The sequence below is a fragment of the Anabrus simplex genome, chromosome 2 (assembly GCF_040414725.1).
Source record: "Anabrus simplex isolate iqAnaSimp1 chromosome 2, ASM4041472v1, whole genome shotgun sequence".
NCBI lineage: Eukaryota > Metazoa > Arthropoda > Insecta > Orthoptera > Tettigoniidae > Anabrus > Anabrus simplex.
In genome coordinates, this window is record NC_090266.1 from 412,485,441 (window position 1) to 412,504,185 (window position 18,745).

Sequence of the window (18,745 nt, forward strand, 5' to 3'; positions counted from 1 at the left end):
AATAATCAAATAAGTACTTCAGATATGGTACTGTATCCCAACCCATTGTCTTTAGTATATCCCCAGAAATCTGATCAATTCCAGCCGCTTTTCTTGTTTTCAACTTTAGTATCTTATTGTAAATGTCATTGTTATCATATGTAAATTTTATTACTTCCTTGGCCTTAGTCTCCTCCTCTATCTCGACATTATCCTTGTAACCAACAACCTCTACATACTGCTGACTGAATACTTCTGCCTTTTGAAGATCCTCACATACACACTCCCCTTGTTCATTAATTATTCCTGGAATGTCTTTCTTGGAACCTGTTTCTGCCTTAAAATACCTATACATACCCTTCCATTTTTCACTAAAATTCGTATGACTGCCAATTATGCTTGCCATCATGTTATCCTTAGCTGCCTTCTTTGCTAGATTCAATTTTCTAGTAAGTTCCTTCAATTTGTCCTTACTTCCACAGCCATTTCTAATTCTATTTCTTTCCAGTCTGCACCTCCTTCTTAGACTCTTTATTTCTCTATTATAATAAGGTGGGTCTTTACCATTCCTTACCACACTTAATGGTACAAACCTGTTTTCGCATTTCTCAACAATTTCTTTAAACCCATCCCAGAGTCTGTTTACATTTTTATTTACCGTTTTCCACCGATCATAGTTACTTTTTAGAAACTGCCTCATGCCTGCTTTATCAGCCATATGGTACTGCCTAACAGTCCTACTTTTAAGACCTTCCTTTCTATCACATTTGTTTTTAACTACCACAAAAACAGCTTCATGATCATTAATACCATCTATTATTTCAGTTTCCCTATAGAGCTCATCTGGTTTTATCAGCACCACATCCAGGATATTTTTCCCTCTGGTTGGTTCCATCACTTTCTGAATCAGCTGTCCTTCCCATATTAACTTATTTGCCATTTGTTGGTCATGCTTCCTGTCGTTCGCATTTCCTTCCCAATTGACATGTGGCAAATTCAGATCTCCCGCTACAATCACATTTCTTTCCATGTCGTTTCCCACATAGCTGACTATCCTATCGAATACTTCCGGATCCGCGTCAGTGCTACCCTTTCCCGATCTGTACACTCCAAATATATCAAGTTTCCTATTATCTTTAGAAATGAGCCTAACACCTAGACACCCTGACACTTCTCAATTAAGGGGAAGCGGCGAGTTATAGAAAATTAGGAATCTTATCTGTCTCTCCGCCTTTTGTAGATATCATTTCTCCGATTAGACTGGCGGCGGCCTTCGGTAGCTGTTTTCTGCTCGTGCTCATAATAAACTAACTCGTTCATTTCAACGAAGTGCGGCGAGAGCTGTTTCTATGACATCACCTCATGAAGTACCTCGTTCATTTGAACTAGTTTATTTGAACGACTCAAGGTGACGAATGATATCGAATGAACTAGTTCAAGCCAATGAACTAACTGGACCCATCCCTAACACATACACATGAGAACTACCAACCTAGCGAACGTAACCACTTGGGGACTGCCTTCAACCCCTAACGCCAATACTTACCTGTTTATTGACGACGAAAGTAAATCATAGGATTACATTTGTACTTATAAACTGCACAATGTTTATTCGCCATGGGTATGCATTTTTTCAATAATCCATGACGAGCCACACACATATGTGTATACAAGGTGTCCGGGTTAAAGGTATAATTATATAAAGTGTAATAACTTGAGAAATAATGGAGATATTTTTGGAGGTTTGTTTCTACAACGAGGGTAATTCAAAATGTTTTCTGTGTTCGTTTGCGGTGGTGGTGGTACCACATGCGCATGCGCGTAACTGCATTGTTCACGAGAAGCGCGATTAACCATGTGGACTCCACAGCAGAAGGTGTTCTATGTGCTTTCGCCCGCGGAAATAAAATCCGTTACACTAGTACAGCGTAAAATTCGGCGAGGCTACATTCCATATTTCCGGCACGGTAAACAAACATAATTGCCGCATATGGGGATCTGAATCCCCCACGTAGTGATAGAGTTGAAACGGGACTCTCCGAAAGTGAATGTATGATGTGGATTGTTGAAGGACAGGATTATTGGCCCATTCTTCTTCGCGGAGCCTACAGATAATGGAACACGTTACCTAGATATGTTGGAGCAGTATGTTGTGCCACAACTTCCTCGTGACATGATATCAGCAGGATGGTGCACCATGCCATTATGCGGAAGTTGTGAGGGATTTCTTGAATCGTGAGTTCCCAGATCGCTGGACTGGGAGAGGTAGTCCATAAATTGCTTGGCCTCCTAGGAGCCCCGATATTACGCCACTTGACTTTTTTCCTGTGGGGGCTTGTCAAGAATCAAGTGTACCAGACACCATTTCGTGATCTACCAGATCTGCGTCATCGCATTCGTGCAGCTATCGCAAATGTTACTCCTACAATGCTGTAGAACACTTGGAGATAACTGGAATACCGATTAGATGTCTGTCGCGCCACTAATGGTGCGCATATCGACGTTTATTAGGTATATAAACAAACATTTTCAGTTACCCTACTTGTAGAAACAAACTGCAGGTAAATATCTTCACTACTTCTCAAGTTATTAAATTCTGTATTATTGCCGGTATACCTTTAAACTGGACACCTTATATTTAGATGAACCCAAGCTCATAAGGATCGCCCTCTTCCTTCCACGAGGGAGAGTTGGCGGCCCGTGCTTAGGTCACATGTTCGCAGGTGTACCACATGTGCTGTCTATAGAGGTATAGGGAGTGGTGTGACGTCATACGGTCACGATCGTTTTTCTTGTCCATGGTGAAATGTTAAAATAATTAAATCAGTAGCGCATGCGCAGTAGCGAAAATTCGGACTTAATTTTCGGATATTAATTACCTGTCTCTCTCTAACATCTTATGACGTCAGGTATGATGTCATCAACCCCTTCGTAACCAAGTAAACGTGGTCGCCATGTGCTAGTGTCCTATTCAGTGTTCTATATGTCAGGTAATAGTACAAAAACCTAGTATTTTCGCACCTCTACTCCTTCCTTGTACCCTAATGAACATATGTAATAGCATATAACGGCGCCTACAAGTGAAAGTGTCTTATATTTTGAATGATCTGCATCTATGCCATTGATTCACCGCCCACTACATGGCCTTGTTTCTATTGCCTTCTTCTGCCAACCTCCTCTTGCTCTCTGACGTCATGATATGGTATGGCTGTCGATCAGCTGTTCACTATCTTGAACCATCTTGAACCTTTCTGCTCGCAATATAGAAGGAAGCCTCTCCCTAGTTCTGGTGTTGGTAGATTCAGAGAGGGTTTCGGCCCACAAGTGGCCACGGCTGGTCCGTGGTCTGACAGCTCTGCACTCTGACCGGCCAACCGAGCAGTGGAGGGGTGGCCACAGCTTTACCGTGGCTCTACGCCTCTGCATTCAAGAGACGGGAAAGGGCTGGACCTCACGGCTAGCCCCAACCGTCGGCTGTCCTGAGTATGCTTTTCCGTGGTTTTCCATTCTCCTGTACTAAGGCGAATGCCAGGACAGTTCCCAGTACGGTATAGGCCACGGCCGCCAACCCCGTCACCTTCTTCACGCATATCCTTCACCGTAACAAATCTCCTGGCCTAAGAAACAGCGTCACCATCTAAGAGGCCGCCTCCCTCTTCAGGGGAAGGATGAACACATTTTAATAGTATTAGTAGCAGTAGTAGTAGTATTAGTAGTTCTGGCAGTTACTGCTTGCATGGTTACTCAACTGCGTCGGATATCGAGAAGAGCTGATTCTCCTCTTCTGGATACCTATTGTTCCATCATGAGGTGAGAGGTTCACAACTGTAATGCAAATAGAGGAGTCAATAGCAATAAAGTACTAGAAGAGGAATAGTGGAAAGATCGAGTAAGGTGGAGGGCTTTAGTACACTACCCTATCCAGAGAGAATCTGGAAAGGGGAATGGTTGAAGAAGAAGTAGAAGAAGAGGTGAGAGGTTGAGAGAGACCGTATATCTGCTTTGCCTTCTGTCACTTTTCTATCTTTTATGGCCCTTACTCGCCACCAATATGTATTATTCTCATATTCACATGGGTTGGATAGCATTCCAGTAATCATGTGCTACAGTGATAATCCACACTGAACTTAAAATCTGGAACTCCCTCTGTTGTGCTTCATGTAAAATAATACAATGGAAACATGCAATGGACATATAAGTTGTGCACTCATATTAAAGGGGCTGTTTCAAATCCACAAGTTAATGGATAAATCCCGTTTAGGACTTACACCTTTCTGCCAGACATTCTGGTAGTGATTTCTCCTCTGTGATATTCTTTCCTTCTCACAGTGTTTCCATCCTTCTCTATATCGTTTATGTAAGTCTGAGGAAAATTAATTACAAAATAGTTGTAAATGCGCTATGCCTAATAACTTCCAAGATTTGTTAATAGTGGAAACCAATTCTATGGACTACTTTTCGTAACTAGATGGTATTCCCTTTGGTTTGCCACTCTTGGAAATTTGTAATGCTCCTACAAATGTGGCGTTATTGCTCACGATTGTTTACAGTAATTAAGCTCCTTGCGGTATTAAGTCTTGGGATATCCTATCCTCATCATTTTAATGGTGTAAATCTTAGTCTAATTTCACGTGATTTATTGTAACCATGAGTTATTTGTTGTTACACTGTGGATCCGATGTCGATAGATTTTGTGTAAATTTACTATTTATGAGCAGATATTAGCTGTGAGCACCTCCCCTTTTATTATATTGATATATGGTATAGATTTTTAATGTACACTCGGAGCCTTATATCTGTATCTTAAAGCCCAAGTCACTGAGTGACCAAACTTTGTTTCTGTTTTATTACATATAAAACCCAACTTAGAAGAAATTGGAATGACTAATAATATTACAATATATCTAAATGAATGAAAAGGATTATATAATCAAAACTGAACAATTTTTTATGGACAACAAATTTTCCACTACAAAGCAAAGCATCCTGCCAATGTATTGCAAAGGGAATTAAAACAATTCCTAAAGAACACCCATTTTTATTAAGTAAGCAAGAAGCTATAAGATTAATCAATATGAACCCAAGACTGCCTACAGCAAGATCCTTACCCAAAATACTTAAGAAAGATATCCACTTTAGACCTATAATATGCTGCAAAAATAGTCCTTCATACAAAAATGTCATAATATATTCCAAAATTCATAAAATGCAATTACACTTTTATTGCAAAATTTTACTAAACAATTCCATACAATTTTGTAATAAGGTTTAATATTCAAATATACTACTCAGTCATATTATCATTCATTTTGATATCACAAATATGTATTCCAATATCCCTATAACCAAAACTATTAATCTAATAGGCAATAATTTAAAAGAATACAATAAACTCAGTGAACCAGAAAGTAAGCAATTTATAATAGACTTAAAATTTGTGACTGACAATAACTATTTTACATCTAACAACAAAATGTATCAACAAAAAGACTACCAATGGCTCACTGCCATCTGTTGTCTCAGCAAAAATTTATTTAGACAATTTAGAAAATAATAAAATTATTAAGAAACAAAAAGGACTACTAAATATGCTGGACTAGATATTTAGATTTACAGTATTTACATTTATATTTTAGCCATAATAGTTCAATAAATCACAACTGGTGATATCCTACTTAATCAAATCCATAGACCATTTTATCAAATCCACCTTAGAATAAGAAGACAATAAGTCTTTGAACTACCTTCATATACAACTTTCTAGAGGAAATAAACATTTAACACTTTCAGGAAACCTACACAAACAGCTAATATAATAAGACAAGATTATCAACACACATGCATGCAAAAAATGGCTACTTTTCACAGATTAATCAACAGATCAATGAATATTCCTTTATCTGCTAAAAATTATAAGAAGGAAATTAACACTACAGACAATATAGTCTCAATTAATGGATACAATAGGTGTTATGTTAATAACATATTAAACAAAATAAAAAATAAAGTAGTCACCATACTCACCAGGAAAAGTGAAGAAAATAAATATATCACTTTCATCTACTACAACAGGATTTTCCTAGTTTCAAGCATTTAAAAAAAACATAATTTCAGTATAGCTTTCAGAACTAACAATATCAACGCCAATGTATCTTTCAACATACATACCATAAATAAACTAATCATTTCTCAAATTCTGGAGTCCACAAATTAAAATGTACATATTGCAAGGCAAGGTATATTGGATAGTGCAAGAGATTTCAGACTAGATATTCAGAACAAATTAATGCTAACAAATACAACAGATTTTCAACAAGGAATGAACATATGACAAGCTCCAATTATTCATTCACTTACAATATCAACGCCAATGTATCTTTCAACGTACATACCAATATAAGCTAGAAATGATAACATTAATATCAACATAGTGTTCCCCAATGACAATGCATAACTCAGCTTTATGTTTATGCAATCATTTTTCATTTTTATTAATGATTGACCAATTTTTTATACATGTTTACATCATAAAAGTACTCTACTCAAGTTAAAGTTGTAAAAAAATATTTACGTAAGTTTTACCATAACTATCCAGAGGCTCCTTGGCCATCGAAAAATACTGTAATGCGGTTGCTTAAGAAGTGGATAAAAACAGGATATGTTTCCGATTAGAAAGAAGTGGTGTCGTAGATGAGCTCTCACCAAGGAATGGCTAGGATGGAACTCAGTCCAGCAGCTCTCCCAAGAGCTCGACTATAGCTTCTACCTATGAAGTCCTTAAAATGATCGAATACTCTATGAATACGTACAAAAGAGCAAGTAAGACTAAACTTCTAACACAGTAGTTTTCAGTCAGGTAGCTATTGCCATTCAGCGAAGCCACCCACATTATCTGCCAGGCGGAGGAGGCTGGGCCTGGTGGAACATACATGCACTAGGTACTGAACGCCTGGTATTTACAGAGAAGTTGCTTTGTAATGAATTACAATGATATTCATTTTTGGGTGGCACGATGACACATATTCATACACCATTCATATCCCATAAAGGTTGCTGCATTCACTGGAAACGCACGAAGGGAAATCATCCAGAAACCTCGTCCAAAAACAGCAATACCACAATCCTTATAGCTTTTGATGATGCAATCCTTCATTCCACTATAAAGAGGTCTTCGTGGATTATCAGACTGCAGACGAGACTTCACAACATCAAGAGGAATGATCGAAATCCATGATATTGTACCTGGACAAACAAAAAATTTGAACATTGCTTACAGATAACAACCAAATTGTAAAATATATGAATTTAATAAATAGACAAATGAATTGTGTCCTTGGCCTGAGCTCTTTTTTTAAAATTTAAAGGTGGGGAATACCATGTTTGAATTGCTTGGAATAGCTAGTTGCTTTACGTCGCTCCGACACAGATATGTCTTATGGTGACGATGGGACAGGAAAGCCCTAGGAATGGGAAGGAAGCGGCCGTGGCCTTAATTAAGCTACAGCCCCAGCATTTGTCTGGTGTGAAAATGGGAAACCACGGAAAACCATCTTCAGGGCTGCCGACAGTGGGGTTCGAATGCACTATCTCCCGGATGCGAGCTCACAGTTGCGCGCTCCTAACCGCACGGCCAACTCGCCCGGTAATGAATTGCTAATAACAAGGAAGTATATATACATTTGGCAGCTTTCAGTAAATAAGATGTGATATGAATGTTCCTTAACATGTGCTTGAAAGAGATTTTTGTGAAACTCTCAGATAACTGAGCCATCTTACTACTTTTCTGTTTAAAAAGCAGTCTGCATTTCTCCCAGTTTCCTTTGCTTTAAAATGGGAGTGAAAGTGCAAAAGCAAGTTTCTCTTGCCTGAAGAACTGATAATTAAAGAAATGTTCAAGTAACAAATAGTGCAGAATTTCTACATTAAGTATTACGGTACCAAACATCCACATAGCATCCACTAAACCTTATAAACATGACTATATGCCTCATGTGCTCTTCAAATCTTAATTTGGCCACTTAAGGTAAGACCGAATGCCCTATCTCGCCAATGATAATTTTGTATAATTTATGTTTCAAGTTTCAAGAAAATCGCAACTCCAAAGTTGAAGAATGAAAAAAGTATCTTAAAAGTTACCCTACACGTTTTCCTAGACCAATTAGAAGCATCCAGCACCATAATCTCACTCGTCACTGGCTAATCTGCTCCTTTTCTTCTTCTTTCTTGCTTCCTTTGTTGCCAGATTTGCCGCAGATTCTGCTTTTTGCACCTTTAACCTGTCGAGCACTTTCAATGCAGATGCTGTATGCTTTCCTATTTCAACTCCTACTTCTTCAAGAACCGTAAGTCTGCATGAATTCCCATGATTTAAGGTTATTACAGCATCTAAGACACCTAACTTTAATGTATTATATCCCACAAACCCTGATCCAGATGATATTATTAAAAACTGAAAGAAATGTGAATCCACAACAAGGATTCAATAAACATATAACTTTATCGCCAATTATTTGTAAAATTAATCAATCAATCAATACTGATCTGCATTTAGGGCAGTCGCCCAGGTGGCAGATTCCCTAGTTTGTAAACAACAGTAGGCAGGCATTTTAGAGCGCAACAGTATAGCCAACTTCCGGAACTTTAAAGTATAGCCAACTTTCGGAACTTTAAAATGAGCCAAACCACACCCTTCTAGATCAAGAAGTTCCTGATATGTCAATGACTACACCAATCGGTGCAACATGAAACAAAAATCCATGCAGTGTAGATGTAAATATAAAAAATAATTAAAAATACTTCTAGGATGAATTTGTATGTAAATGATACACCAAAATGTTCGTTAAAGTCCATATTGTAAAATAAGCCAATAAACGAAAAAAGTCATTTTTTCATATTTTGGCGTTCGGTCTTACGTTAATTGAAAGAAAACACCAATCTATATACATATAAAATAACTTGTCCTGACTGATTCATCATCGCCGAGCCAAAGTACTGGACATAAGGGAATTAAATTTTGGGGATACATTTATATTACAATGCAGGTGCAGGTGGATAGGTCGTTAAGAAGGTGAATTTTTAAAATGAGTGTATCAATATCTCGAAAACTGAACAGTTTAAAGACATGAAAATTGGAATTTGGAATCTCATTTAAACATAAAGAAATATCTATTATTTTGTTTTCAGAAAATGCACGTAAGTAGGTGAAGGAATTGAACGATTAGTTGATTATTTGATGAAGATACTTATAACTAAAAAACTAAATATGTTACAAACGTGAAAACTGGTATTTGGAATCTCCTTTACTTATAAAGAAACAGGCAGTTTTTTTTGGGGGGGGGGGAAGTCAACTTGGGGTGGGGGTGAAAAAGGGAGGAGTTTAATTCTTTTTAAGACGATACATATAGGTATCTGAAAAGCTGAAGATGTTACAGTCAATAATGGGCATTTGTAAGCTCCTTTATAAATAAAGAAACACGCATTTTGGGGGTTCAAATTAACGGGGGTGGCGAATAAGGATTTGATTTCTTTTCATGAGGATACTTATATCTCAAAAGATGAAGAATTTACAGACATAAACATGTGTATTAGGAATCTTCATTCAAAATGAAGAAACATGTATTCTTTTGTTTTTGTAAAACGTACTTAGGGGGGTGAATCAATTGAAAGATTAGTTGAATTCTTTGTATGAGGATACTTATATCTAAAAAACTAAAGATGTGATAGACGTGAACATTGGTATTTGGAATCTCCTTTTTAAAATAAAAGAACAGGTAATTTTTTGTTTTCGGAAAATCAACTTAGTTGGGGAGTGAAAATAAGTAAAGAAGGAGTGGAATTCTTTTCATGAGGATACTTACATCTCAGAAACTGAAATTGTTACAGACGTGAAAGTTGGAATTTTGAATCTCCTTTAAAAATAAAGAAACCCGTATTTATTTTTTTCGGAAAGTCCACCTTAGAAGGAAGAGGTGTGTAAAGAAGTGAAGAAGAAGTTGAAGGCTTTTTATGAGGATACTACATCTCAAAAAAAAGATGTTACAGATGCGAAAACTGGTATTTGGAATCTCCCTTAAAAATAAAGGACATGTTCATTTTTGTTTTCTGAGAATCCATATCTCAAAAACTGAAGATGTTACACGCGTGGAAATAGGTATTTGGAATCTCGTTTAATAATAAAGAATCATTTCTTTAAATGTATATTTTTCGACTTGAGAGAAGACTGTTTCTCAAATATACAGTTCTATGTCGCATGGTCATCTTTTCCCCCAAAGGCAATGCCACAAACGTTGTGTACAAAGTGTTTCTGGGTTAAATAAAACTCAGTTTTTCGGTGAGTTTTTATACGTTAGGGATTTTCAGATAATGTATTTGTACAGTACCGAGTAACAATTACTTTTATCAAATTACGAAATCCACGCGAGCGAAGCGGCGGGTAACTGCTAGTATTCAATAAAATATCATCTGTGTTGAAAATTACACTTCAAGGAAAGTTCTAATGCTAATTTTCTCTTATTGAAATATGTGAATAAACAGGATGTGAAAAGTACATAATTAACTCGCCGTTGGTCGATGGGTGAGCGCAGCGCTCACTATCAAATTAATTTTGTTGTAAAATCCCGGAAGCCGCAGATAGTGGCGTGTAACTATGAGTATGGAATGTCAGGGGTGAGGGGGAGTAGTCAGAACGCAACTGTGTCACCTTCAGTGCGTTCAGTGCCACTGAAATATACACTACTACGTACCAATAAGAGGAGCGCTCACCCTAGACCATCCACGTTATACACTTTTACTGATTTTGTTTGATGTCAATTTTCATATTTTGTGTTTGGATTGCCAATTCTTGCGATTAATTACTCAGTTTTAATTATTATTTAAATGTTTTTGCATTATGAATGTTGAAAGCCAGAAGGCTAATTGGCTTGAAGAGAAATTGGACCATGCATGGAATATGGGAACATGTTTCAGGATGGTAACAGTTCTTCAGATGATTCTGAGCTAGTTGAGGTTGTAAATAGGGACCACAGCAGCGAAAGTGAACAACCTGCTGAAGTTGATGAAGAGGAGGAAAGATCCTTTAGTTTTTGGCCTTATTACAATGGGCCTGACAAGAAAACGGAATGGAGAATCCACGCATCAAATCAGCGCAGTCACAGACCAAGGAGGAACATCGTAATTCACCTTCCAGGAATGACAGGGGAGACCAGGAATTCAGAGACAATTACTGAAGTATAGAACTTCTTTATTTCAGTGTCGATTCTTGAAGAAACAACCCATCGTATGACGAAATGTTAAGAGTCATTTCAAGACAGGAGTTCTTTGCGAAAAAAAAAAAACATCTCTGGCAAATATTTTATACACAAAGTATTGAAGTTTGTTTTGGAAATCAGCCAGAGTGACCTTTTCATTTGAATAATACACCAAGTGTGAAGGAAATGATTTTACCAATTCAGTGCTTTGGACGGAACATGGCAATGGACAGTTGGTCCTCCTCCATGCTCACTATGAACGAGTTAGCCACCTACTCAAAAGAATGTTAAGTTCGTAGTGACTTGATGAAAAACAAAAGGGTACCTTTAGAAACTGTAAACACTTGACAAATGCCTCCTTTCTGTAGTCCCTTTCGATATGGCGAAAACACAATGGTCGTGTCTTATGAACCTAAGGAATATCGGAACTTCATGCTCTTATCGACGATGCATGATTCTGATAAGACTGATGAAGCTCCTGGAGAAACAAAAATTTCTGTTGTTGTGATCCTCTGTAACCTTATCAAAGACGGAGGGAGTGGATGTCGTTGTTAGCATAAAGTCTGAGTACTCAGTTGCAAGAATTTCATGTCGGTGGCCTCTTAGAAAATTCTCTTCTTAACACCGGTTGGTAAATTCACAAATCATTCTGAATTGCAATACTGGAGGAAGGCTTTCAAGGAGAAAGTTCCCAAAAACCTTCGATCATGATCTCATACAAACACACATGACCATATAAGCCTCATACAACGGTCTGAAAAATGATCTGCGACTTAAAAATAAAGTAATAAGAAAGAAAACCCCAAAAACAAATAACAAAGCAAAAATAGTTTATAAAAGTTAAGGAAATCTCGCCATGTAAGATAGGTGAGCGCCGCGCTCAACCTCGACCATCCGCATCTCTCCGGGAGGCTTGAATAACAGTGAGTTAATATAGATAAGTTAATACACCCGTCAAAAAATTATTGATGGCCTCTTTAAGTAGTGTCAGTGTTTTGTAATCTTGAATGTTCATATGCAGCTTGGAAATCCAACCCATAAATATTTGTAAACTTAAACACATCTTGCTATAGCTCTACGAATAAGTTAGGCAGAGTGTCAAATTCAAATGATAAGTAGAATTTCAGATGAATTTGTAGCATCGGTTGGGAAACATTGAACAACATAGTGAAAGTTCTTGATAGCAAGAAGGACAATATTGATATTTGATTGTGTCCTCATAATCATGTCAAGAACTATTATCAACATGAGATATTACTGGGTATGTGTGAGTAAACTGTTGTTCGGGGATGGAATCGTTTCAGAACATCAGGTAGTGTTTATTAGTCAAACCACAGTGGCTGTCCATGTTCTACATGTGATGCCAATGACCATGATCTCAGTCTGTTGAGTCAGAAGACTCTGAGCTGAATGCCACAGGATTCAATTCCACGTTCATGGTAGCTACAGGATATTACGTATCTACTCAGACAGTAAGAAACATATTAGGTGATGCCATTCTCCATGCATACCAAAAAATATCAAAAGTTTTTATATAGGTGATTGTAGGCTACATGTTTGAAGAGAATTAGTAATACCACACATCTCAGGCATTGTGCCTGATATAAACAGCAGGGTGGTGACTCATTGAAGTTCTGGAATAGTATTTAACAAGGTCAGCAAACACCCTATTTGTTGTTCAGGGTACACAAAATGCCATGAAGTAGAGGTATGGCATTCTCCATTCAACAGTGGAACTATATTGTCATCATTTTTGAGGAACTTCGTTTTAATAGACATTAACTCACGTGTCCATCATAGTTGAGCTGGAGAAGTGCTGTCTAAATAGATTTACGGATGCAGTAGCAAATGATGAACCATGAACCTACTACGCTGCGTAGCAGGGAGAGAGACGTGATACTCTCACGTGGCGCGTCCCAGGTGGCGGAGAGGGGGGTTCTAACCCTCTAGCCGGCGGACTTGAGGGAAATAAAATACCTCTCGCAGACCAAACACACAACCCCCTGTGGGTGGGGGACGCAGGTGAAGAATACACGCACGGTATCCCCTGCCTGTCGTAAGAGGCGACTAAAAGGGGCAACCAAGGGATTGTATTAGAACCATGAAACTACTTGTGATTAGTACCACCACGCGGGGAACACCATGGGTCGCTTTTACTTGCGCGTAGTACCACTTTGTTAGGTACCAAGTAGGTTTGTGATTAGTAGCACGCCGGAGCACTGTGCGGTCAGTCCCCACCTAGAGTGCACTGTCGGCTTTTATAGTACCTGTGATTAGTACCCACTATATTAGCGACACTATGGTTCTGGCTTGCGTATGATTAGTACCCACTATATGAGGAACACCACGGGATAGTACGAGTCCCTGTGATTAGTACACTTATGTATGAACACCATAGGATTGCGTTGCCTGAAAATGGCGCCGCAATGTGCGAAACACCATAGGTCTGTATTACATGTGCGAATTTCATTACCTGTGAGTAGTGTCATAATGTATAGAATACCGCGAGTCTACGCTACTTTTGATTAGTACTACACCATGACAAATACTGTGGTTGTACTTTCTTAGCGATAAGTACCATTATGAGGGGCCGATGACTTGGATTTTGGACCCCTTTAGACTGCAGGCATCAGCGATTCAGTATTGTGCTATAGAAGCAGTCCCTTCGTCAGTAATACTATTGTTTTATGTCATTTTCTGTGAATGCGCGACACTGCGGGTCGGATCCACTGATTTTTTTAAATTCGTATCCATCCATTCATTCTTTGTCCTCACGTTTTGAATACCGGTCAGTGGAGGATTTTGGACTTTTAATTTTGTCATTATATTTCGTCTCATTTCGTACCATTAGAGGCCGATGACCTAGATCTTAGGCCCCTTTAAACAACAAGCATCATCATCATCATCATCAGCAGCAGCAGCAGCAGCAGCAAATGATGAATATACCCCCATTGTAGCATATGCGGATGAAGCAGTAATTTATGTTGAGGGTGATAGCTGGAGTCTTCTCAGACAGAGAGCAACTCAAGCACTGCTTAAAGTTAAAGCATGGTTATTATGCTTGTTCTACTGTTGAAATGACTATAAATGAAATGTCATATGGCTTTTAGTGCCGGGATATCCCAGGACGGGTTCGGTTCGCCAGGTGCAGGTATTTCGATTTGACGCTCGTAGGCGACCTGCGCGTTGTGATGAGGATGAAATGATGATGAAGACAACACATACACCCAGCCTCCGTGCCATTGGAATCGAACCCGGGTCCCTCTGAACCGAAGGCCAGTACGCTGACCGTTCAGCCAACGAGTCGGACGAAATGATTATGTATGAATTAGTCCAATACGTTCCTTTACAGAATTTGTTGAAAATGGTGGAGACGTGCTGTTTTTGCAATAAACACTATTAATGAGAATATAATGAAGTGTAATATTGATTTTAACGTCATTTCAATTTCGAACGGAACGTTAATTGCAGTGAGGAAATATAGTGTTTAAACTCATTATTTAATAGTTATTTGTAAGACTTACTTATTTGCACATATTATGATTAGACCACATTGTAGAGAAGAATACTCCTTTTATGCCCCTTTCCAAAGTTCAAAATATATATAAAACAAAACAACACAATATAATATAAGTCTCTTATCTTTGAACAATGTCTTCTCACTTCTATTGCGCTGATGTTGCCCATGCAAACAGTTCAATATAAAAATCATGGTGTTCTTCTGGTATGTAAGATTCCAACTTCTTTATGTCCGCTAATTTCTTTTCATTTAATGGAACACAGCCTTGTGGATAAGCAAATCTAGTTGGTAACACAGGGATAATGGTTGTAGAAATAGGCAACTTTAAAGTATGAACGCACAGTCTATCAATACAGTATTTTCCTCATACTGAAACTACATAAATTCATTTATATGAAACGCTACTTTCGCATCTCTTTTCACACTTCTTCCTAGGGACTCAAGTGAAAGAACTGACTTCCTGAAGAATGTCTTCCACCAGTTGTTGAAATCAAGAACGTCTGTAGTTTGCACCATTTTAACAGTGAATCTGTTATCTGTTATTATCTTCTTCTTAATCTGTTTACCCTACAGGTTCGGTTTTTCCGTCGGACTCAGCGAGGGATCCAACCTCTGCCGCCTCAAGGGCAGTGTCCTGGAGCTTCAGACTCTGGGTCAGGGAATAAAACTGGGGAGGATGACCAGTACCTCGCCCAGGCTGCCTCACCTGCTATGCTGAACAGGGGCCATGTGGGAGGATGGGAAGATTGGAACGGATAGACAAGGAAGTGGGAAGGAAGCGGCCGTGGCCTTAAGTTAGGTACTATCCCGGCATTTGCCTGGAGAGGAAGTGGGGAAACCACGGAAAACCACTTCCAGGATGGCTGAGGTGGGAATCGAACTCACCTCTACTCAGTTGACCTTCCGAGGCTGAGTGGACACCGTTCAAGCCCTCGTACCACTTTTCAAATTTCGTGGCAGAGCCGGGAATCGAACTCGGGCCTCCGGGTGTGGCAGCTAATCACACTAACCACTATACCACAGAGGCGATTATCAATTGATACGAACATGAAATGGAAAAATCACATTATTGATTTAAGAAAAACAGCTCTTTTTTGCTATTTGCTTTACGTCGCACCGACACAGATAAGTCTTATGGTGATGATGGGATAGGAAAGGCCTAGGAGTGGGAAAGAAGCGGCCGTGGCCTTAATTAAGGTAGAGTCCCAGCATTTGCTGGTGTGAAAATGGGAAACCACGGAAAACCATCTTCAGGTGGGGTTCGAACCCACTATTTCCCGGATGCAAGCTCACAGTTGCGCGACCCTAACCGCACTGCCAGCTCGCCCGGTTTAAGAAAAAAAGCTCAGAACAACTGTTTATGTATTTTTTTCACAATTTAAAATACATTATCCAGTATGAAATTGTTGAGAGAGGTTTGTTATGCCTTGGTTGAGTCTATTCTTAGCTATGGAATATTGGCATGGGGAGAAGCTTACAAAAACTTAATCAATAAAATATAATAATGCATTGTTTTTATGTCCCATTAACTACTTTTGACAGTTTTGGAGACAATCAATAAAATATAAGTTTTTCACAACCTTATATTACGGATAACATACTACAAAGAAAGATTATACCCAAGTAGTCAATTACCGGTTTATGCTGAAGCAAATATATTTAATGTAAAATAGCTGGATGCCTTTTAAATGTATAAATATATTAACAAGAACAAAAAAAACTGAGAATATTAAACATGAATATTCAACATACAGTAAGATGTACCACCATTGTATGTTATACAAATGCTAACTTAGCATAACACAATTTCTTGTACTTCATTCCAAAATCACTTAATGTCCTTACAAATTCTTTACAAACCACTCCATTAAGCCAGAAAATTAATCTGAGGCATCTTAAATCCTTTGTCACGGGTAATAAAACTGTTATTGAAGAAATAAGTACATGAAAATATCACGTCATCATACTCAGTTTCTATTTGATGCTCCACCATGTGCTATTGATCATACCCATCCTACACTCATACTCATTTTCGTACTTCAGGCATCATTGTTAATTTCTTTTTCTTTATAATTAACATTCTAAATGACGATACACAAGGCTTCACCTTATGTGGCATTATACCTACTGATATCCTGACTTGTCACTGTTGAGGTTGGTGGGATTTTGTTATGTACGAGGATTATCTTTCAACTAAGATCTGATCGGTTGTAGCTTTGTGAAGTTGGCCTGTGAAAATGTGCATGCGTGCTGTCTCCCGGCTTGCCTTTCTTCCCTTGATGAAAAAACAAAAAACAAGGTAACACGTAATAAAACATCTCATCAATAGACATAACTCGTCACGGACCTAACATCACTATGGCGTTTTAAGTTTTTTTTCTCTACTTTTTATCAGTGTTGAACACAAATATGTTTAAGCTATTTTGACATTATCGAATGTTTTAACTGTTGTGTCAATTCTTGTAATGTACACTTTTTGTCTTAGTTGAAATGTTTAAAAAATGCAACGAAACATGTACGAATATTTACCACAAGACATTTTTTTGCTAGTGGCTTAACGTCACACCGACACAGATAGGTCTTATGGTGACGATGGGATAGGAATAGGCTAGGAGTGGGAAAGAAACGGCCATGACCTTAATTAGGGTACAGCCCCAGCATTTGCCTGGTGTGAAAATGGGAAATCACGGAAAACTATCTTCAGGGCTGCCGACAGAGGAATGCGAACCCACTATCTAACCGCACATCCAACTCGCCTGGTGACACGACATTAAGCTAAACATATGTAATAATACACCGGTTAGCTAATAAATTTAAGTTTTGAAAGGTGGAATCTTCTTTCAAACTAAGATGAAAAGTTATCTTATCTCCTCTACATACACTCCCTGTAACTTAATGACATAAACAGATATTAAACAAAGTCACTACTGATACAAAATCAAGATGTAATGAAAGTCTGGTCAGGTTTCTTTTGACTTTCCTTGCTGTACTGCGAGTATCGGACCAATAGGTGGAGACGTGCCTTAGCGTCACTCATACCTATCACTTTTATATTCTCAAAGTCAAGGATCAGACTGAGACAAATCAATGAGGTACTGGCCTTCTGACCCCAACTTGGCAGGATTGATCCCGGATCAGTCCGTGGTATTTGAAGGTGCTCAAATACGTTAGCCTCGTGTCGGCAGATTTATTGGCACGTAAAAGAACTCCTGCGGGACTAAATTCCAGCACTTCGGCGTCTTCGAAAACTTGACAAGTAGGTTTTTTGCTAGAGGCTTTACATCGCACCGACACAGACAGGTCTTATAGCGACGATGGGAGAGGAAAGGGCTAGGAGTGGGAAGGAAGTGGCCGTGGCCTTAATGAAGGTACAGCCCCGGCATTTGCCTAGTGTGAAAATGGGAAAGCATGGAAAACCATCTTCAGGGCTGCCGACAGTGGGATTCAAATCCACTATCTCCCGCATGCAAGCTCACAGCTGCGCGCCCGTAAACGCATGGCCAATTCACCAATAAAATTTTTATTGTTAAATACTATTCTTTTTTTATGAAATTGAAACCGACTCCAAAATGTTATATCACGGATCAGTCAGTCCAACTGACCTCCTGAATCCAAGATATATGCTATATCTTGCTTGAATTCTACAAGTTGAGCTTCAGTGGAATAACCTTTCCTAAACACGAACTGCCTTCTATCAAACCAGTTATTAATTTCGAAAACATGTCTAATATAATCAGAAAGAATGCTTTCCCAAAGCTTACATACAATGCATGTCAAACTGACTGGCCTGTAATTTTCAGCTTTATATCTATTACCCTTTCCTTTATACACAGGGGCTACTACAGCAACTCTCCATTCATTTGGTATAGTTCCTTCATGCAAACAATAATCAAATAAGTACTTCAGATATGGTATTATATCCCAATCAATTGTCTTTAGTATATCCCTCGAAATCTTATCAATTCAAGCTGCTTTCCAAGTTTTCAACTTTTTTATCTTA

The 18,745-nt window shown here is 38.5% G+C and overlaps 1 protein-coding gene across 2 annotated transcripts in view; it reads right to left on the reverse strand.

Annotated features, from left to right (window-relative positions):
* Window positions 1–4,918: 4,918 nt before the first annotated feature.
* The window catches only part of LOC136862869 (solute carrier family 25 member 45), a 196,051-nt gene continuing 182,224 nt past the window's right edge, over window positions 4,919–18,745 (reverse strand). For both annotated transcript variants that reach the window (XM_067139137.2, XM_067139135.2), the window contains exon 6: window positions 4,919–7,221. In XM_067139137.2, the coding sequence (XP_066995238.2) occupies window positions 6,974–7,221 (248 nt within the window). In that variant the 3' untranslated portion in view covers window positions 4,919–6,973. The remainder of the gene's footprint in view (window positions 7,222–18,745) is intronic.